The following is a 23,056-nucleotide window of genomic DNA, read 5'->3' as shown; positions in this document are numbered from 1 at the left end:
AACGGCTGTGTTTGAATTTTGTGTCACGTTTACCTCGCATCGCGTTTTTGTTTTTCTTTTTTTTCGGTTCGGCTGGTGAAAAGCAGATTCGGCGGATGGTGTTACGCCACGTGCAAATGTTCTGTACAAACATGTTTTCCAAAGTTATAAGTGTTTTTTTTTTCTCGGGGATTATATCTGGAGCTGTTTAGTGGAATTGTTTTTTTTTTTTTTTTTTTTTTTTTTTTTTTTTTTTTTTTTTTTTTTTTTTTTTTTTTTTTTTTTAATTTCTTTATTAGTATCATTCCAAACATTACATTCATTATTTCCTATATCTAGGTGTTCTGTGTTATTAGACAACACTATCATCCTAATTTGGTAAAACAAATCTAAGATTTTATTAACATTTTGTTAACAACATATTACATTTCATTTGCCGTAGCAGTTCAGATTTTTTACAGGTGAGTTGATTTCACCTGCTTATAAGAGAAAAAAAAGTTTTTAATATACTTAACCTAACTTAACCTAAACATATAACGCATTAATCGTGGCAATAGTAGAATGTAACGATTTTTGCCTGAAATTATTGATTATTTTATTTGACATTTGTTCCAATGTTTCAACATTGGATATCCTATGTAACTCATTGGTACTATACCAGGGAGGAAGCCTCAGAATCATTTTCAAAATTTTATTTTGAATTCTCTGCAGAGCTTTCTTCCTGGTATTACAACAGCTAGTCCATATTGGTACAGCATACAACATGGCTGGCCTGAAAATTTGTTTGAATATCAAAAGCTTGTTCTTAAGACAAAGTTTTGATTTTCTATTAATAAGGGGATAGAGACATTTTACATATTTGTTACATTTGGCTTGAATGCCCTCAATGTGATTTTTGAAAGTTAAATTCTTATCTAGCATGAGTCCTAGATACTTAACTTCATCTGACCAATTTATTGGAACCCCTCTCATCGTGACAACATGTCTACTTGAAGGTTTCAAATAAAGAGCTTTTGGTTTATGTGGGAATATTATTAGTTGAGTTTTGGAAGCATTAGGAGAAATCTTCCATTTTTGCAAGTATGAAGAAAAAATATCCAAACTTTTTTGCAATCGACTACAGATGACACGCAGGCTTCGTCCTTTGGCGGAGAGGCCTGTGTCATCCGCAAACAAAGATTTTTGACATCCCTGAGGTAACTCAGGTAAGTCAGATGTGAAAATATTGTATAATATTGGTCCCAAAATGCTGCCTTGGGGAACACCAGCTCTTACAGGAAGTCTTTCAGATCTGGAGTTCTGATAATTAACCTGAAGTGTACGATTTGACAGATAACTTTGAATTATTCTAACAATGTATGTTGGAAAATTAAAATTTTTCAATTTTACAATCAAACCTTCATGCCAAACACTGTCGAATGCTTTTTCTATGTCTAGAAGAGCAAGACCAGTAGAGTAGCCTTCAGATTTGTTGGAAGGGATCAAATTTGTTACACGTAAAAGTTGATGAGTGGTCGAATGTCCATGGCGGAATCCGAACTGTTCATTGGCAAAAATTGAATTCTCGTTGATGTGGGCCATCATTCTGTTCAAAATAACCTTTTCAAAAAGTTTACTGATGGAGGAAAGCAAACTGATTGGACGATAGCTAGAAGCTTCTGCAGGATTTTTGTCTGGTTTTAAAATTGGAACAACCTTAGCATTTTTCCATTTGTCAGGAAAATATGCTAATTGAAAACATTTGTTAAATATATCAACTAAAAATGATAAGCTACTTTCTGGAAGTTTCTTGATGAGGATGTAGAAAATTCCATCATCGCCAGGAGCTTTCATATTTTTGAATTTTTTAATAATAGTTCTCACTTCTTCCAAATCAGTCTCCCAGGCATTTTCGAAAACGTTCTCTTGATTGAGAATATTTTCGAACTCCTGAGTAACTTGATTTTCAATTGGACTAGTAAGTCCTAAATTAAAATTGTGCGCACTTTCAAACTGCATAGCAAGTTTTTGAGCTTTTTCGCAATTAGTTAGTAATAATTTGTTTTCCTCTTTCAATGCCGGTATAGGCTTCTGAGGTTTTTTCAAGATTTTAGATAATTTCCAAAAGGGCTTAGAGCCGGGGTCCAATTGAGAAATTTTATTTTCGAAATTTTTGTTTCTTAAATCTGCAAAACGTTTCTTGATTTCTTTCTGCAAATCCTGCCATATAATTTTCATAGCAGGATCACGAGTGCGTTGAAATTGCCTTCTCCTCACGTTTTTTAAGACGGATCAAGAGTTTAAGATCATCGTCTATAATCACGGATTCAAATTTTACTTCACATTTTGGAATTGCAATGTTTCTGGCTTCAACAATGGAATTTGTTAAAGTTTCAAGAGCATTGTCAATATCAATTTTAGTTTCTAAAGAAATGTTAACATCAAGATTAGAGTCAACATACGTTTCATATATATTCCAGTCGGCTCGTAAATAATTGAAAGTGGAGCTGATAGGATTGAGAATCGCTTCATGCGATATTTGAAATGTAACAGGGACATGATCAGAATCAAAATCAGCATGAGTAACTAATTGGCTACAAAGATGACTAGAGTCGGTTAAGACCAAGTCAATCGTAGATGGATTTCTAGAAGAGGAAAAACATGTAGGGCTATCAGGGTATTGAATTGAGAAATATCCTGAAGAGCACTCATCAAATAAAATTCTGCCGTTGGAATTACTTTGAGAATTATTCCATGACCGATGTTTGGCATTAAAGTCACCAATGACAAAAATTTTGACTTATTGCGAGTTAATTTTCGCAAGTCAGTTTGAAGCCAATTAACTTGCTGTCCAGAGCATTGAAAAGGCAAATAGGCAGCTATGAAAGTATATTTACCAAACTGTGTTTCAACAGAAACACCTAAAGTTTCAAAAACTTTAGTTTCAAATGACGAAAACAGTTGATGTTTTATACGCCTATGAATGATGATTGCAACTCCCCCACATGCCCCATCAAGTCGATCATTACGGAGTTAGGATCTTTTTTAAATTTGGATCCAGGTTTTAAATAAGTTTCGGTAATAACTGCTATATGCACGTTATTAGCTGTAAGAAAATTAAACAGCTCGTCCTCTTTACCATTCAGAGAACGAGCATTCCAATTTAAAATATTTAAATTATTATTTGGATCCATTAGAAAAACGTAATCCAATAACAATTTTATTTGTAAATTTTACACCTACTTGGACTGCTTCAGTCATAGTGGTGGTTTTGAACATTGCATCAATCATTAGATTCAATTGTTCAGTTAGAAAATTAAAATCAGAGGCAGACATATCATCTGATGATTTCCCATTGGAATTTTCGGTAGACGAAGAAGCGGGGTAGGAGTTACCTGTGGCGGTAGGGTTTTTTCCATTTGATTTGAAACAAGTAGAATGGGTACTCATGGAACAAACAGGGGAAGAGTTCAAATTACCTGCTACGATATCGGCAAAGGATTTACCGTGGGTAGATACATTAGAAATTGAAAGATTCGAACGGCTACCCGACGGATTAAAATTTGTTTGTGAATGAGCATGATTATGATCTTCCTGGTGGGTATGATTCCTAATCAAGCGATCGTTAACTGAAAAATGAGCATTGTTCGATACTCTACCAGGCAAATTCCGGAAACGACCGTTATCGTAACGGATATTATCCTTCATTTGCTTGGCACGAGCCTCAACGACTCTTTTGCGTGAAATGCATTCCCAAAAGTTAGCTTTGTGAGGGCCCTTGCAATTGGCGCATTGAAATTTTCTGGTATCTTCTTTCACAGGACAGTCGTCCTTAGCGTGAGAAGAACCTCCGCAAATCATGCATTTAGCATCCATGCGACAATTTTTTGTACCATGACCCCACTTTTGGCACCGACGGCACTGAGTGGGGTTCTGGTAATTTCCTCCAGGTTTCTGGAAATGTTCCCACGTCACACGGACATCGAACATAAGTTTAGCTTTTTCTAAAGCTTTAATATTATTTAGTTCTTTTTTGTTAAAGTGAACTAAATAATATTCTTGAGAAAGCCCTTTCCGAACAATGCCAGATTGGGTTCTCTTTTTCATAATGATTACTTGGACTGGGAAAAATCCAAGTAAATCATTTATTCCATTTTTGATCTCTTCAGGTGACTTATAGTCACTTGAGAGACCTTTCAAGACGACTTTGAACAAACGTTCAGTTTTGTCGTCATAAGTAAAAAAATTGTGCTTCTTCTCTTCAAGATATCTGAGAAGAAGTTCGCGATCTTTAAGAGTTTCCGGCCAAACGCGACAGTCTCCTTTCTTTGCGATTTGGAAGGAAACCTTGATTCCCCTAATGGAGTTCAAGATCTCCTGCCTAAATCCCCCAAATTCGGAACAACTGACCACGATAGGCGGCACTCTTTGCTTCCTCACTTGAATCAAAGAGCCTGGGCTAGAGGCTGCTTCGATTTGGTGTTCGGAAAATTTGTCTAGAGCATCGAACTGATTGCTCATTTCAATACAATTATTCATTTCACCCTTGGAAGAAACTTCGCATTCCGGGGAAGCGTCCTTTCTTCCATTCTTGCCACGTGTAGTGACAGTTTTAAAACCCACTTTTTTGGAAGGAAGTAGTGAATTCAGAGATTCACCCTTCCTTTTGTTAGTTGTTGATACCATGTTTAGTTAATAAACGAGAAAGACGTGACCTTCGAGAGGTTTTTTCCCAAGACGGTGTCCAAGAAGGATTACCACCGCTAGCTTTCGCCAACGGGTCCAACGAAAAATCGAAGGCACGGGTCCAAACAAGGATCGTAAAGGGATCAATAGTAGAAAAAATAGTACTGAAAAGTACTGTTTAAGTAGCACTGAAAAGTACCGTTTTTAATTTTAGCACTGAAAAGTACTGTTTGTGTAGCACTGAAAAGTACTGTTTTATTGCTTTAGGTAGTTTTTAAGAAAACTTCCAAGAGCAGAGAGAATTCGTGTACGCACAGCACGAAGGTACGATGCGCACTGAATTGTTTTTCTTCTTTTATTCGATTTGCTTGCGTTTTGCTCGAGAGTGCTCTGTGATGGCTACAGCAATTGAATTCATTTCGCGCGTCTGGTTCGTGGATGCTCGGTTCGGGATTGATTATGAATTGGAGTTTTTGTCGATTTTTCGTGCGGTTTGTGCATTTTGATGGGCAGTGCTAAGTTACGGCTTACGCGATTCTTCATTGTTTGAGGAGCGACGGATTGCAGTTTCCAAAAAGGAATTTGGTGAGTTTGTTCTGATCAGCAGCGCATGATCACAATGCGTAAATATTAACTATTTGTCGGCCAGAACGTCTACCGAACGTATTCCATGGCACTACCCTTTCCATCAACATTCCACAAGATCCCTTAACACCTATGAGAGGTCGTAGAGTACTCTGCATCTTTCTTAAGGTGAAACAGTTTAGAATCAACTTCTAAGATTGCACTAAAACTTCAAAGGCACAAATCTCGCGAAGGAAGTATCCAACAACAGTGCACTTTTTATTTTGGCATAGTGCATTAGCAGAAAGCTTAAAATAAGAAGATCAGAAACGTTTGCCAACTATTTCTCCAGTTTAGTGCCTTTGAAAACGTGAGTAGAGGCACAAGTCGGCCATTGTACAGGTACCATTCTTTGGATTCCGAGATGTTTCACCTTAAGTAGGTGCTCAATCAATCATTCTTTTCACAAGGACATGGCCAGGGCAGCTCTCGACTGTTGGAGGATGCGTCAATTTTGTCTAAGAGTTAGAGGTTAGTCCCAAATTTCTGACTTTGGTAACGGACGGGAAGAAGGCATACAATGGTCTAGGACTGTACCACCTACGAATTTGTGCGAAATGCTTAATGCTAGTGCTAATCTCGTGCAAAGGTCCCATTATAAGGCACACCATTAACGTTTTTACATTGGTTAAAATCCTTATTGGAGTGTTCTTTTTTTAATTTTAATAATTAATCGAATTGGTGAATTGGAAAAGTAGATTGAAGAGTTTTCTTGGTTTACCGGGGAAATTATCAGGTAAGTTAAATCAGCGAATGGGTTTAAGATTTGTCGTATAATAGCACCAGCAGTCTCCCTCGGTTGAGGAAGTGGCGCATGAGCTACTGGCAAAAACAATTATTATTATTGTATTCCTCGGTATGGTTCAAATCCAACGTTCCTGTGCTGTGGGTGGATTCAATCAAGCGGCCGATAGAAACAGACAAATAAATTTTTTAATATATTAATATATATATATATATATATATATATATATATATATATATATATATATATATATATATATATATATATATTCTCAATATATCATTGTATAATGTACGAATATAACTTAGAAGTAAATTTTCTATTAAAACATGCGAGTAGGGTAGGTGTACCAGTTATGGACATAATGGTTCCCTATTTCGCCATACGTGATAATTTGATTGTTTTCAAATTTTTAATCATTCTTTGTGTTTTAGTAGTTTGATATCAAATGAAACTTGATGTTAAAACATTAAAAAATATTCAAAATGCGAAAGTTTTTGAGAAAGCACATATGGCCAAATAGGGAACCACTATAGCCATAATTGGTACACTTTCCCTACTAGAAGTTTCAGAAGGAAGAATGCCTTATGATCAATTGAAAACTTCAATAATAATGTGTCAACGTGCGTGATAACAAAGTAAGCGAGTCCCAAGGAATGGGACTGGTATGCAGGTATATTTGTGGTTTGCTAGAGAAGTTCTCGGATAACTAGTCCCATTGGCTTGTGTCCCAGATTTGGACTTCAAAAACAACCATTTTAACCGTGTTACAGTTGTTGACGATTTTATGATATTGTAATGATAGTGTGTAGAGTAATGCTACCACGATTTATTGCTATCAGCAGCAGTGGAACGAACACGTTTGCAAATATGTTTAGAAGCGTTTTTCTCGTCATGACGATTTTCATAATGGGACTGTATTGCGAGTATGGGCAGTATACGCCAGTATAATAAACAAGGTGATATACAAAGCCAATATTTTATTTCATTTATCTATTTTTAATTAACTTCAGTACTTCTTTCTCATCAATGCCGTATTGGGATGCTTTTTGAAATGGCTCTCGAACGATCCTTTCACGTAGCTCTGCACGAAATCTAGATCTTTTATGTTAGCTTCCACCAGGCGGTTAGTCTGTGTTTGATCATGCCGCTTACATCGTTCGCGTTCTAATGTTGCCGATTTGATTTGTTCTTTTAGCGTTTCACGATACTTTTTAACCGCAGTTTGCATCCTTTGATTTGCCTCAATGCTCTTCTGGAGATGATTTTCGTACAGTTGTCGCTCACGGGCTCCCTCTAATATTTTATCCTCTTCCTGTTTGCGGCGCAGTTTTTCCATTTCCGCTATTTGCATTCGCTGGGTCTCGTAGACACTCTATAATGTATAAAGGATAGGCGGAATACTTTAGAATTTCTATGACTTTTTATGATGAGAATACTTACATCTGCTAATCCCCAGCGTTTTTTTAGTGTTTCGTTACAATTTTCCACTTCTTTTTTGTCGTATTGTTGTCGCACATCATTTATAAGCTAGAATTAAAAAAAAAAACATTTGAAATATAGTTCAAATACTTCTAATACAAATTCTACCTTATCCATTTTAGCTTCATCGACCGAACGTTGTTTTTCAATGTGCTTTGAATATTTGTAATACTGATCAATTTGTTTCTTCAACGTTTGTTTCTCCGCATCACGAGTTGCCTTTTCCCGAGCTAATTCCTGTTCCATGCCTTCGTTAAATACTTTCACTAAATCGCGTTCTTGATCCGCCCGTTTCCTCTGTAACATAATGTTTGTGGCCATTTGCTCCTTAAGTTTTTCCGCCAAATCACTTTTTTTCATCTGAATCAACTTCGGATCGCCTTCGGGGAATGGAAGTGATGTACAGCGTGCTTCCTGTTGTTCAACCTTCTCCTTCTCCAATCGTAGGGTTCGTTCTTTCATTTGGTCCTTGATATCCAGCAAGGTTTGGCATTCCATGGATACGCGTTTTCGTTTATCGTTTAATTCACGATCGAGCTGCAAAGAATAATATACACTGTGCTCAATGTCGTTGAATATCATGAATATCAAATGACTATGACATTGACTATTGCCAATATCACTCTTCCCAATGTTCAGTGCGCATCGTACTCTCGTGCTGTGCATACACAAATTCTTTCTGCTGACTGATGTTTTTATACTAACTAATTTAAAAGCAAAAATAACTGTAATTAGCATGGCTACTTTTATACCTATTGATTTATTTTCGACTAGTGTTCCCGGCAAACTTCGTCTTGCCATCAAGTAGGCTGTTCAAAAACGCTATGAATCGTCCCATACAAAATGACGGTTCCTTTCACGCTTGTTTTTCCGACTTTCCCGGTGAATATCCTGGGATTTTTATACACACAAACACTGTTCCGACGTGTTCCGACGAATAAAACGGAAATATAATCATTCAAATCCGTTGACCCGTTCGGAAGCCATTTCGTGACATACAAACACGATTCCATTTTTATTTATATAGAAGATAGATTATTGTTGTCATTGAATCTCTTTGGCACCATCGGCGTAATTTTGATAGCGATAGTGAATTCAAAGCACGATAATATAGCAAAATTTGAATGGATTTTTCTGAAGTTTTGGAAAGAAAATTGAGTTTTACGTACTCCCTTAATAAAACTCAATTAAATTTTCTTAACAATATAAGACAATATTTATCTCCAGTGAATCACATAGATTTGTTCATATCAAAACACCACTTTCTAAAATAAAGTTCCACGAAGATTTATTGGATGACATCAAACATGATATCAAACAAAACAGGTCCCAATGATGTATAACTTAAGTATATCTTATTCTAGTTTAACAAATATGAAGCAATTACTAACAAAATCACAATCAACGATGAAAAAACAACGGGAAAGTCGAAAAATGAAGCGACCCTGTTAAACCCTTGTTTGATGCCAATATAGGCGCTCTGTTGTCCAAAGTTCGTTCTCCGGAACGGAAGTCGAAGCATCGTATTGTTTCGTAATACTCTTGGGTGGACATTCAAACCGAGTGACTGCAAAAGTACAGGACAGTCGATTCTCCTCTGCAATGTGTCAGCTACAACCATAGGTCGTGCATAGCTGAAGAGTCTCGAGATCAATTAGTTGGCACCGACTACTGTAACTCGGCAACCGAAGTGGATTTCGCCATGGAAGCCGACGGAGAGCAAAGCGAATAAAGCGATGCCGTACTGATTCAATCCTGTCAGTGCCATTCTGGTAGTAGGAATTCCAGACTACACTGCAGTATTCAAGTGTTGATCGAACCAGGGAGCAGTACAGGGACTTTAGAAAATGTACGCTAGTAAAATCTTTGGCAACGCGAAATATAAAGTCCAATGTCCTCGATGCCCTCGCAACTACGTACTACGTGGTGCTTAGAAGTGAGTTGTGGATCAAGAATCACTCCAAGATCTTTCACACTGTCAACGCGCTGAAACAGTGTTGAAGAGTTCGTACCGGAAAACTACAGGTCAACGAATACGGACAATGTTATCGATACTGCTTCACCTGTCGATGAGGTTCTCGTTTTAGGTGACTTCAACCTACCAACCGTCTCGTGGAAACTATCACACAATGGTTTCTTATATCCGGACCCCGAACGCTCCGTAATCCATGGTTGTGTAGCCGGTCTCCTGGACAGCTATAGTGTCGCTATGATTTCCCAGATAAATCACGTAGTCAATGAAAACGGACGCAGCTTGGATCTTTGCTTCGTCAGTACCCAGGATGAAGCACCCTTTATTTCGGTGGCCCCATGCCCACTAGTTAAGGATGTCCCTCATCACCCTCCATCGATTATTTCCGTCGAAAGAACCCTCCTCGTCAATTGCGTCGATCGTCCAGCAACTGTATCTTATGATTTCCAGAAAGCCGACCACCATAGTATTGCGGAAGTGTTGAGTAGCATTGACTGGGACAATGTTTTGGATCGTAACGAAGTTGATACTGCCCAAGTAACCACAAGCATTATACCATTGCATTAATAATTTGGTCGAAAGTCAACATTTTTTGCATTAATAATGTTATCATGCATTTATTCAATAACTGTCAAGCAATGATGCATTTGATTAACATTGAAAATGCTTTGTAGCATAGGCCAGGAGAAGTGGATGAACTTGTCATTCATTTTCCTGTCAATTTTCATACAAAATCTACTTTTTCTCTGCTATAAATTCACTCTGGGTGAGCCACTTCCCCTGGCCTATTATTTTAATATAGCATTATGCTAAGCGTTTAGAGTGAATATACAGTTATGCTGTCATACAAGATTACATAACCTCATTAAACGCACTCGAATCTGTAATAAATAAGTAAGACGATCGAGCACGTTCGCACTCGCTCATTACGTTATGTGGGATATGGAGTAATGAAATGATTTTCTTTCAACTCGAACCCCCATTTCATGATCTAAGGATATATGTATTCATTCAGAATTGTTGTATTTTATCTATGAGACTCTTTTATTCATAAGGCGCGAGAGGAAATGTCGATCAATTTCTCTCCCCTGAAATCTGTTTAAGGCGGCATCCACAAATTACGTAACGCTCTAGAGGGAGGGGGGGAGTAGGCTCAAGCGTTACGGCTCATACAAAAATTTGAAATTTTTCATACAAAAAGCGTTACGGACGCTGCCTAATACGCTAGGGTTTGGTTTTGTGGGTTAAGTTCTGTTATTTCCTCTACGAGAAAGAATGGTGATCAAATTATTTCTATTGATGTTTCATTTGGTGAGGAAAGGACACACAGTGGCTTCGTTTATAAGGAATTTTTATCCTACCTTATTACATTAGCAGCTTTAGCACAGGACACCAACGCGCTAGGCATCCAGCACACCATCATCCTAGTTGTGGGTTCGAATCCTGATTCCAAAAAAAAAAAAACATTAAGCTGGTAAAGAAACCCATTGAAAGGTAGTCAATGGATTCATTGTTTTGTTTATTTTTAACGCAAGCCCTAAACATACATTATTTTAAGCAAATATACAACAATAAATGCTTTAGTAGGGCTTGTGCATTAAAACTGCTTTACCAAGTATTGCATTAATTTGGTTGTTGTGGGTCCCTTTCCCACTTTAATTATGCTTTATAAAGCTCTTAAAGGTTATGTCACTTTAAAACAAAAACTGATAGTACACTATAGAGCAAACATAAAGTATTCATATATAGCTTCGTGGTTACTTGGGTGCTGCTTTAACCTTTTCACATGTCTTGGCATACGTCATTGACAGGCACGTCCCAAAAAGAGTGCATCAAGTTTCGCGACTTCCTTGGCAGACTGCAGAACTGCGAAAAATGAAGTCAATTAAAAGAGCATCTCTCCGCAAGTATACCAAATTTCAAACACCATCTCTAAGATGCCATTACGTGAGGCTGAACCACGAATATCAACGCTTAAGTCGTCAATGTTTCTTCCGATACCAACGTGAAATCGAACGTAAATTCAAATTGAAGCCAAAATCTTTCTGGAAATACGTTAACGAGCAGCGGAAGACGTACGGGCTGCCATCTTCAATGGAATTGAATGGGAGAACGGGTTCATCTACTCAGGAAATTTGCCAGCTATTCGCAGAGAAGTTCTCTATGGTTTTTAGCAGCGAGACTTTAACCCTCTCTTTCCCATGGTAGCACAGGTGATCCACCGATTTTCGACGAACGCTAACTAAAGCGAATTGCTACGATTAGCTTAATAATGATTGGAATAAACTAATACGCTCATTTGTCTCATCAAACATCGAAATAAGTGACCTAAGTGTCAAACTATTGAAAAACAATCAACTAACTATTGAAAAACAATCAAAAAAATTTATGATGGTTTTGAATAATATAGCTCATTTGCAACAACTTTTGTTCAAGCACTTTTTTTAGAAACTCCATTTTGACAGTTAAATTGTCGAACAAAGCTGTGGGAAAGAAAGGGTTAAGCAGCCATGAAGTTTCACTTGCAGCCAGAAATGTTCCTTTGAACGACCAAGCGAGGTGCAATCGAAATAGACGATGGAATGATCTCAGAAGCAGCAAAGCAACTGAAAGCGTCCAACAATCCTGGACCTGATGGAGTACCGTCCGTACTCCTAAAGAAACACATCGCCGACTTGCTGAGCCCCCTTCTTTTTTATTTCATTAGTCACTTTCGAGCGGCATATTTCCTTCTAACTGGAAGATTGCACACATCTTTCCGGTGCACAAAAAAGGAAGCAAGCGCCACGTTGACAATTACAGAGGGATTACATCGCTATGTGCCGTGTCGAAGCTTTTCGATCTCGTTATCATGAAACCACTTCTGTCGCACTGCAAGCAACATCTTTGTCCTGATCAACACGGGTTTACTGCCGGTCGTTCCACCGCCACCAATTTGCTCTGTTTGACATCGTTTATAACCGACAGCATGGTAGAACGATAACAAACGGATGTTATTTACACCGATCTGTCCGCCGCATTTGACAAGCTGAACCATACTATTGCGATCGCTAAGCTTGAAAGGCTCGGCGTCTGTGGCAGTCTCTCTATTGTGCATCCCGATAAAATTCAGAAAAAGAACTTCGCTCAATTTCCTCTTCTTTATCAACGAACTTAAGGTAACACACGATAGACTCATCGTGGCATCCATGAACAATCTATAGTTTGAACATCGTTGAAAAGAAAATATTTCTGTTTTATATCATATCGATCATTCGGTGATCTATCCGGATCATATGCTTGCTAACAACAGGCATGTTGATACACTTTCAGTTCATCTATGTCCGGTAGAACCGATATCACATCCCCAAAACTACAAAATTGATCATCATTTATGGATAGCAAACAGTTGCACCTTAAGCACCGCCAAAACATTTTCAATCGGAAGGATTTTGGCGCGCTCGAACTGACAAATCCTCCGTTGTGGTGAAACTTCTTCCGTCGACGTGATGTTGGACAGTTTTCTAAAACAGTCGAGATAAAAGCCGAGCCGGCAGAGCAATGACAGTTAGTTCGTTCAAAACTTCGCTTCGGAAGTCCAACCGGCGAACTCCAGATTGGTGCTGCGAAGTCAATATGTACAGCGTAGTTTAGAATACATTTTTACAGACAAATTCAAAATTAACATTTACCTGTTGTTTAGAATGAAAATTTGGTTTACATTGATTAAAAATATCATTTTAGAAGAGTTTTGAGCTTATGGCACAACAATTTTCTTACCTCAAAAGGGATTCGAACAATAACGTTTATTTTTGTCATTGGATCCAATCTATAGATTATACTCGTAAGCTCTGATAGAAATTTAGTTGAAAACTGGCATTTCTCATAATTTTACCTAAATTTCATATATGTCCACTAATAAATTGTCCAAATGTATTTCACTACATCTGAACACCATAATAAAGTACTTCAGTAATCAAATAGAGCTTCTAAATTTAGTTTTGAACGTTGTGCGTTTGAATTTTGGTAGGTGTATTGAGGATTTTGCCCTCTAATAGACTCACACCGAAATAATTTTGTCACACCAAAATATTCTCCCACCATGTTTGCCATATATTGGATGGCGTCGTAGCTAACAAAACTAACACGTAACGCATATGTAACGCATTATGTTGGATTGTACATTGAATGCAAGTTGCGTGCTTCTATGAAAGTGCCATAGAAACTGACGTATGAGTATTTATTTTTCCACGTTCAAAATGTGCATGAGAATCTATTCATCAACAAAACGAACAATACGAATATGGAATTGGGTGAATTTCAATACTTTTCTATTAATCCAAAGATGAATGTAAATGGAAACATTTTGTGATTGGCAAACAATAGATGACACCTATTACCTTCAATGTGGATAAAGTATGTGTAGCTCAATACTTCATTTAATAGTTTTTTACTAACTTGATGTGGAAACAGTATCCTGTACGAATATGAAATTGGGCCACTGTACCTCCAAAAAGATTTCGGTTTTGTTGTAAGGTCTCGTTAAACTTGTTGCTGATAGCGATTGAAGCAATGCCAACTTGTTCTCTTATAGGCGGCATTTAACCTTATATATTGCTCGCGCATCCGCAGAGTAGTATTTTTCGTGTAGCGCCTTAATGCGGTTCTCTTTGCGGTTTTCATCGTGCGAAGCTCCCTGGTTTGCCATGGCAAACCCTTGCTGGCAAGAGTTTTTTTTTTTTTTTTGGGAACATGCCTCTCGATCACGTGTCCAAGAATGTGAGCAAGAGTCAAAGCAGCATTGTCCACATCACGAGTGTCGAGAACTTCTGTCCATTCAACGGCGCGAGGAATTTCATGATGCCTTGATGGTCAGCTTTTGCAAGTCATACGTCACTTGCGCGATTGATTCACTTGTGCTGTAATGCTGGACAACCAGCTTGAGCATCAGAGGAGGATGGTTGACTTGCTTTACCAATGATGAGGGTGCATTGGATATGGGCGGTGCGACATCTTGAGCACTGACGAAGCAAAGATCGAGGCTTCGGAGATTCTCATTGGTTACGTGGTTGATCTGTCGAAGTTACACAAAATCGGATTCTTCTTCAACATGAAAATCGATGTTTTGCTGGTTTCTGCTTCACGACGCACAGATGTGATAAGGGTTTCACATATTTCATAAGGCCAAAAATGATCATTTTTGCCACTCACTCCTCTCCTTGTAACGCTTTTTGTATGAACATTGTTTTAGCTGTAACATCTTAATGACACCTACCCAATCCCTTCAGCGTTATTAAATATGTACAATATTTGTTAATTATTCATTAGGGTGCGGCTTATTTATAAAAAGTTCTCAAAATCAAAAATTCGTGTGCTCTTCCCAACTAACATTGCAAATGTAAACATTCTCTAGGCCCTCTTTATACGGCTTTATGCTGAGTAAAGGCGCTGTACATACGAACGAAAGCTTCTATGCGATCCTTTTACCAACAAATCTGGCGAATCTACTCAGCTACAGTCGAAGCGCGTTATTACGACATCGCAAGGGACCGTCGCAATAGAGAAAAGTCGTTATAGAGAGTAGATATAACATTGAAATATTTTTCATGGGACCGAAAAATGTCGCTATAGAGAGATTTTGTCGTTATAAAAGTTGTCGTTATAACGAGCTTCGACTGTATTTCTAAGCTGTGTTGGCAGTCCTTATTCATACCGATCATTGCTCTATCGCGACAGTTATACGACAAGTAGCTGTGTATCATCTTCGGAAGGCGCTTTCTCAACCATTTCGCAACTGTTGAATAATTTTTATACAGCTTCGCTGTATTATCGATTAAATATTTATTTCAAGCTGTTTCACAGCTTCCGGAATTCATATTATAAGTATCTGAATTTAATGTTCCCAACGTTACCTGCCACCGCTTGGAATCGAACTCACGATCCCTGCATCCACAAGTCTCGACGCTGTCCTTGTTGCCATCACAGTCTATATCGAAAGGCAAGGAAAACATACCGTTTTGTTCTACATCGAAAATGGTACACACAAAATTTTATAATGATCGTAAAAGATGTCATAGCCACGCTTACACCATTTCATCAGGCTGTAAAAGGGTGCGAAACGTCAAACGCAATGTTTACATCCAACTAGCTGAGTAGATGCGCCACAAGTTGTCATTTTACAGCTTACTGCTGTATGCTCACTGTATAACTGACGACAAAGCGCTTCTTAATTTTCCGGATTTACGAAACGACGAAAGTAACATTTTCAACTTTCGCAATCTAACCACTACTTTCGCCGCCCCGCTGTATGGAAAGACAAAGTGACTTAACCACGAATCAAAACAAAACACTACTTGAGCCGATTTTACACTGGTAGAAAAACGTCGAAAGTAACTGAATGAAACGGCTTATCATTTTCTTATAATTATTTTAGTAGGAAATATCAGAAACTACCTAGTTTTTGAACTTGAGCTGAGTGTATGCAAAATTTGAGCGAAGTACACGGCAAAAATTTTTTTAAAAGGTGATTCATTTTAAAACAGTTTTAGAAGATAGATTGTGATTTTTCCTAATTAATTTTCTCAAAACTTAATATATTGAGCAGCATAACAAATCATATTGTATAGAAGCAGTCGGATTAATGATGGCGAGTTTTATTCCACATCATTAGGTTGCTATCTTTTACGGTGTTGAGTTACAGCTTAGTGAAAGCAGCAAAAGCGATAACTGAAGAAATTTATTCAGCTAAGATTTGTAGCTGCAAAACGTTTGCGTTACAGCTGTATTAACGCTAATCGTTCTATTTTTGATAGCTTTCATTTTTTTGCTGCGTTCGCTGCTTCAATTCAACTGTTATACAGCATAAAGCAAACAATCTTGGCTTATAGCGCTAAAATTGTTAGTTGGGTTATGAGTTTAAATCACATTGAAAAAGAAACCTCAGAGTTTGAGCTAAAAATATTAAGATTAAGAGATGGCGCAAGCGTCTTTAAGGTGAATTTTCAAGTTATAAAAAATGAAGCTTCAGTGAACTAACCATAACTTCGGTAATTTCTAACGGATTTTTTTTAAATTTTAGCACCATTTTCAAAATTAAATTTATAAAAACTTTGTAGAACACCTAAATTGTCTAAAATCAAAACTAGTTTTAATTAAAAGTAGTTTACTCCAATTTTTTCCTCATTTTATTGAGGATTTTTCCCTCTAATAGACTAACATTTAAATAATTTTGTCACACCAAAATATGCTCCCACCATTTTTGCCACATATTGGATGGTGTCGTAGCTAACAAAACCAACAAGTAACGCACATGTAACGCATTATGTTGGATTGTACATTGAATACAAGGTGCGTGCTTCTATGAAAGTGCCATATGAACTGACGTGTGAGAATTTATTTTTCCACGTTGAAAATGTGCACGAGAATCTATTCCTTAACTAAACGAACAATACTAAAATTTTTATCTTTGTTTGACCGTAACTTCATGAATACTCAACCAATTTTAAATTTTTGCACACTTTTGAAGCTTATTTAATTGTTTTCAAACTTTTCGTACATCACACTTCACTAAACAATTTTTTTGAGCAAGTTATTCAACAAAAACTGCAAACAAATATGTTTTTTCAAAGAAAAATTCATTTTTTTTTTCAATTTTTTGTCAGTTTTTCTTTTTCTTGGCATTAACGTCCCCACTGGGACAGAGCCGGCTACTCAGCTTAGTGTTCTTATGAGTGGGTTAATTCTACGAGTGGCGTGAGGTGACAATTCTCGACTCGAGTGAAGTGACTCGCCATGCAAATCAATGGAGAGTCACTTCACTCGAGTCGAGAATTGTCACCTCGCTATTATAATACGACACCGACAATTGTCACCTGACACCACTCGTAGAATTAACCCAGAGCACTTCCACAGTTATTAACTGAGAGCTTTCTTTGCCAATGTTGCCATTTTCGCATTCGTATATCGTGTGGCAAGTACGATTATTCTCTATGCCCAGGGAAGTCAAGGAAATTTCCATTACGAAAAGATCCTGAATCTACCGGGATTCGAACCCAGACACCTTCAGCATGGCTTTGCTTTGTAGCCGCGGAAAACAAAAATATTTTTGCACATTTTAAAAAATATATTCACTATTCAACTCGTAATTAAAACAAGATTCTTTATAAACTTAAGTCTTATATTATTTGTTATGGCTATATCGGTCATGCGACTCAAAGAAAAAGGGAGTCTATAAAAGATTTAAAAAAATCTTCTATAAACTCCCTTTTCCTTTGAGTCGCATGACCGATATTATATTATATTATACACACTTAGATTAAATTACTGGTGTCGGTAAAATTTTACTGGGTTTTGGAACTACCGAAAAAGTCAGTAAACTGAAAACTGTTGCTACGCGTAATTAAAAAGCAAATTTCACCATGTTTTTTTATCGATATATAAAAAGAAAGCTCTCTGCAAAATTTAAGTGCAAAATCTCTGTTTTTCGATTTCTGACATTTTTTTTAGTTTACCGACTTTTTCGGTAGTTCCAAAACCCAGTTATTTTTACCGAACAGATTGAGTGTGTATATTATTATTATATTATATAAAAATGGTTAGGTACCTACTGATGATCACAGCTTGACATGGCATTTCAAATTTTCTTGGAACAATATTAAAAAATTGAAGCTGTCAAATATTTTGTTCAAAACAAACTTAATTTTTCATATAATAAAAGTTTTGCGTAAATATGGTGAACTATTTTACATCAACGCTAATGTGCAAGGAGTTTGGTTAAATGCATAGATTTACATACTATATTTCTGTGTCAAAATTCTGAAACATAAATTCATGAAACATGAAATTTAGCCAAAAATGAAATTTTACAATATTTGTTCAGCAAATTTTATCACAAATACTGGGAGTCAGTGATTTTTAATAATAAACTGCACTCTTACTGCTAAAATTTCTAGTCGAGCAAAAATTAACCATCGAAAATATCACAAAATTGATAACTTTAGTTTAGAAAAACTTTTTTTTCTTGATTCCTGAAATTCTATGTAAAGTTTATATTTCCATAAAAAATGTATTAAGGTTGAATATAATATTATATTATTATATTATATATTATATTATTATATTATAATAGCCATAACAAATAATATAAAAACAATCACGGACGATAGGGAGCCGGATCCTATTCTTGGCACTTTTGATTCACCTCGGCAGTGGGGTTTTTGAAAGCTACAGAGCTCATATTTTGCCACAATATGCGTCGTACTAAAAACGCTTCTTATTGCAAAGTTTCAGACGATTCGGCCGAGAAATACCCCCCATGCCAAAGTGAATTGTGGAAGTGCCCAAGTAGCTCTGCAATTTTCGGCAAAAAACTAAAATAATAAAAAAAAAATTAAAAAAACATGTTTTTGTGAAGTTCGTAACTCAGTGAATTTGAATTAATCGTTAATGAGTGGTCGATGGAAATTTCATCAGTGTTACGTCTGTTTTTGGTTTAACGCTTCCCTATTTTGTTGGTACGTGGTCACTGGTCATAGCCACGTAGGGGTAAGCTAGTTTGTAATAATCACGCAGAAGACATCCAAACGATATAAAATACTGCGAAGATCTATGGTCGTTTTTCTAGATCGTCGGTGCGGTGAAAAGTGAGACAAAACTGTTTCGTACCTTTAATTTGTAATTCCTCATATGAACCTCCTTCCACAAGCGTTCCTCGTCCAGTTGGGCTAGTTTGAGTTTTTTCTTGTCTTCTATCTGAGCAAGTTGACATCGTTTGGCCTCCTCGTGGTATTTCTGCTGAACTAGCGTTCGGATTTCATCACAGTTGTTGCTACAGAATTATAGTTTTGTGTAAACTCAATAAATGTAGTGTAATTTTGGGAAATCAAGCTTACAGTTTAAGTTGTATCATTTTGTTCTTGATGAACTCCTCCCGCTGGCGTTCCTTATCCTGTTTAACAGCCAATAGGGCATTCTCTTTGGCTCTTAGGCGTTCAATTTCCTGCTCTCGCAGCTTTTCAATAACTTCCGCTTGTTGTTGCATTTCTTCAGCTTGCAGTAGAGCTGCCAACCTGTAATTATTGATCCTGGAATTGAATTACCGACCCTTAATGATACAAATTTGATTATACCTCTTTCGCTTCTCTTGCATATGTTGTTCATAAGCTTGGTCGGCGTTCACCATCTGTAAAGGAAACGAATTGTGAGATTGTGATACTTTACACGTCAGCTGTGTTAACGGTTTAAGTTACTAATTTTTGGACTTCATTTTTTATGTTTATTTCCGGGTAGAATATGTTCATCCTTGCAAAATCCATCTGCTTGAACAGTAATAATTTCACGGCCTTACAAACTGTTTACTGCTGTAGTTATGTTGCTATGTCGGGTTGTTGGTGCGCAGTTTCCGGTTACCATAACAGTGCCACTTCACTTCCGCGCGCGCTTTGGCCACGGGTACCGCGAAGCGTTTGCGTTTGTGATAATTTGAAATTATTGTGCCCATGCAGCAAATATGTGATTAACCGGTGGCAGGGATGTCAGGTTGCGACTAGAGTGCCTGTAAACAAGAGTGACGTCATGTTCCAGTTTTGACAGGTCTCCTGCTCGATTGGAACGCGGATTTGTATGGAAATGACAGTTCGCCGCTGTTCCAATTTTGACATTGACGCCACTCTTATCTAGATCCACTCTGGTTGCGACCACACTGTTAACTTGGCATAGTGGTTTCTGCGCTTGTGTACATACACGTTACATGTCACCAACACTACTTAAAAAGTGCTGGTGGAAAATATAAACAAAGATCAGCTGTTCCCAGCAAAAGCAAACGGCAGTATTTTCAACCAGCAAATATGCGCACGTGTTCGTGACACCGCTCGGCTTGCTACTGACAAGAAAAGGAATCGCCTATCTCGATGCGTGGAAAATTTCTTCCCAGAAATGGTCCAGAAAATCACATTTTTCTGATCGCAGTACGCGGTTGAGAAGAAATGTCATTTCAAATGGAGCTCTCTGTAGGAAATTTCTTGACCCATTCAGTCAAGGAATTTCTTTACTTTTCTTGAGCGGAACAGCATACCTAGCTTAAGGCGTAAAAAGCACCCATTTTTTCCTAATGTATGAAGCTGTCAAAAAATGGGGTAGTTTTTTGTTTTGGATAATGGGTATTTTGTATCCTTTTAATAGTTCAAATGCTTTACTCTTTAATGGGTGAAGAATGTCTTTAGGATTTCTGATGAACACTCGTAGCTACCATTATCGTTTGTTCGTCACCCAAACCGTGTTCGGGTCGCTTATACTCCACTGCACTGTGACGTCACGCATCAATTTTGACAGGTACTGGTCCTGTTGTTTACAGTTTGGACTTAGTACTTTTTTCGAATCATTCTTAATTTCGTGAAAGTTTGCTGCGAGGAGAGGTCAAATCCACTGCAGATACCCACGGATCGTATTATTCTATGGGTTTGTTCACAAATTTCATAACGCCAAAAATGGCAATTTTCGATATCCACCCACCCCCTTGTGACACATTTTGTATGAATATTTTTAAATTTTTGTATGAGCTGTAACATTTTTAGGACACCCACCCACCCCCTTCAGCGTTATGAAATTTGTGAATGGGCCCTATCTTCCTACCGTGGAAAATCGTCACCATCAGCATGCTGGTGATAGAAATGCGAAGATGAAAAAATGATGGAAAAAACGACTAAGTCCGAAACATAAACAACAGGACCAGCAGCTGTCAAATAAGTGAGGTTAGGCTCGTCATATGCAGCGCTCTATTGTGGACAGTTGCGGACAAAATGGACAAGTTTCTTTATTTTCGGGTAAGTTTGAAATGGAAAAACTTAATTCATTTCGTTGTTAACTTAAGAAACGCTGTTGTCTTTGTAGGTTTGGCGAAAAACGCAGTTGCGGACTGGAGCCCCGGTTAGACTAAAGAAGGCAGATTTCTACGGCCAAATGCGGACGTATAGAAAACTGTATTCCGGCCAAAGCGAGGACCAACGTCTGGAATTAGTATTATATAGTTAAGATGATGATAAAACATTGTAGGTTAAGGTGCAAAAAAAATGGCACAAAAGTCAGAACTAAAAAAGCAGTTTTCTCCTTCAAAAATAACTACTTACTTTTTCAAATCGACGTAAGTAACTTTCACATGGTTTTGAGAAAATCAATTCAGAAGATTCACGACCTGTCTTTTAAAACTGTTTTAAAATTAATCAACTTTTTAATTTTGCCTACATTAAGCTCGCGTTCAAAAACTAGGGAGTTCCTGTTATTTCCCACAAAAAAAAAATACAAAATGATAAGCCGATTTATTCAGTTACTTTCGACGTTTTTCTACCAGTGTAAAATCGGCTCAAGTAGTGTTTTGTTTTGATTCGTGTTTAAGTCACTTTGTCTCTTCATACAGCGGGGCGGCGAAAGTAGTGGTTAGGTTGCGAAAGTTGAGAATCTTACTTTCGTCGTTTTGTAAATCCGGAAATTAAACGTTTTAAAAGTGAAAAATCGAGTTGGTTCAAAGCGCAACGTGTAGAATTTCGTCTACGAAACACGTAGAATCGAGTAGAGTAGAAAAGTAAGTTTGTATACTTTTTTGACTTGAGTCTGTTAGAATAAGTTTTCGAGAATTGATGAAAATAAAAATACACAGCCTTTTTATTTGGCAAATAAAAGAGCTGTGTGTTTTTATTTTCTTCAGTTTGTCTATTTAGAAAGAGAAAACTGTTTTTTTTTTCAGTTTTGACTTTTGCACCATTTTTACTTTGGCCTTAAGTGCATTTCGTTATTATTTCAAAGTTGATATAGGCCCTAATAAAGTGTTTTTTTTGCACATTGATTTTTATTGCTCTTGCTCCATTTATTTATTTCCATTTAATTCATATTAAATAGTTTAATCTAGAAAATGAATAAAAGGCTATATTTTACCCACTTTCTAAACTGAATTAATTCAAAATAGTGGGTAAAATTCACTCGTTGGTTTGACGTACAAGCGGTTTACCCTTTAAGGCCGGTTTGCTACTGACAAGAAAAGGAATCGCCTGTCTCGATGCGTGGAAAATTTCTCCCAAGAAATGGTCAAGAAAATCACATTTTTCTGATCGCAGTACGCAGTTGAGAAGAAATATCACTTTAAAGGGGGCTCTCTGTAGGAAATTTCTTAACCCTTTCAATCAAGGAATTGCTTTACTTTTCTTGAGCAAAACAGCATACTTCTCGCATACTCTGAGATAACGCCCTAAAAGCCATTGATAACCACGTGCGTAGCTCGTTGTTTCTGAGCAAATGAAAGAATAAGCATCCAAACCAACATCACGGGCAGGTAGATATTGACCCTTTCTTCCCCATAGCGTTGTTAAATTACATGAAAATCCATTCAAATGCTCAGAAACAACGAGCTACACACATGGCTACCAATGGCTTTTAGGGCGAGATCAGAAGTTATGCGAGACTTAGCTTTAACGAGTAAAGGCCCTTTACTCTTTTCATGAGTTAAACTAGTTTCTTTCAAAGAGGGTACTTTTTTACCCATTAAAGGGTACTTTAGTCCTACAGTGGATCCATCAAATGTGAGCACCAACTCGACACCTAGCCGTGATGACACCTGTCGAAAA

At 37.3% G+C, this 23,056-nt stretch overlaps 1 protein-coding gene across 1 annotated transcript; it reads right to left on the bottom strand.

Annotated features, from left to right (window-relative positions):
- Positions 1-6,978: 6,978 nt before the first annotated feature.
- Positions 6,979-19,972, bottom strand: LOC5568646 (cilia- and flagella-associated protein 53). Its single transcript, XM_001652425.2, has 7 exons — positions 19,694-19,972; positions 19,574-19,626; positions 19,337-19,513; positions 19,110-19,272; positions 7,604-8,032; positions 7,457-7,543; positions 6,979-7,388 (listed from the first exon to the last, which is right to left on the bottom strand). Exons 1-7 carry the CDS (start codon positions 19,757-19,759, stop codon positions 7,023-7,025), a joined length of 1,341 nt encoding a protein of 446 aa, XP_001652475.2. The 5' UTR covers positions 19,760-19,972; the 3' UTR covers positions 6,979-7,022.
- Positions 19,973-23,056: the final 3,084 nt, after the last annotated feature.

The sequence above is a fragment of the Aedes aegypti genome, chromosome 2, assembly GCF_002204515.2.
Source record: "Aedes aegypti strain LVP_AGWG chromosome 2, AaegL5.0 Primary Assembly, whole genome shotgun sequence".
Classification (NCBI taxonomy): domain Eukaryota; kingdom Metazoa; phylum Arthropoda; class Insecta; order Diptera; family Culicidae; genus Aedes; species Aedes aegypti.
The sequence above is the reverse complement of the archived record's forward strand: the minus strand, read 5'-3'. Positions and strand labels throughout refer to the sequence as shown.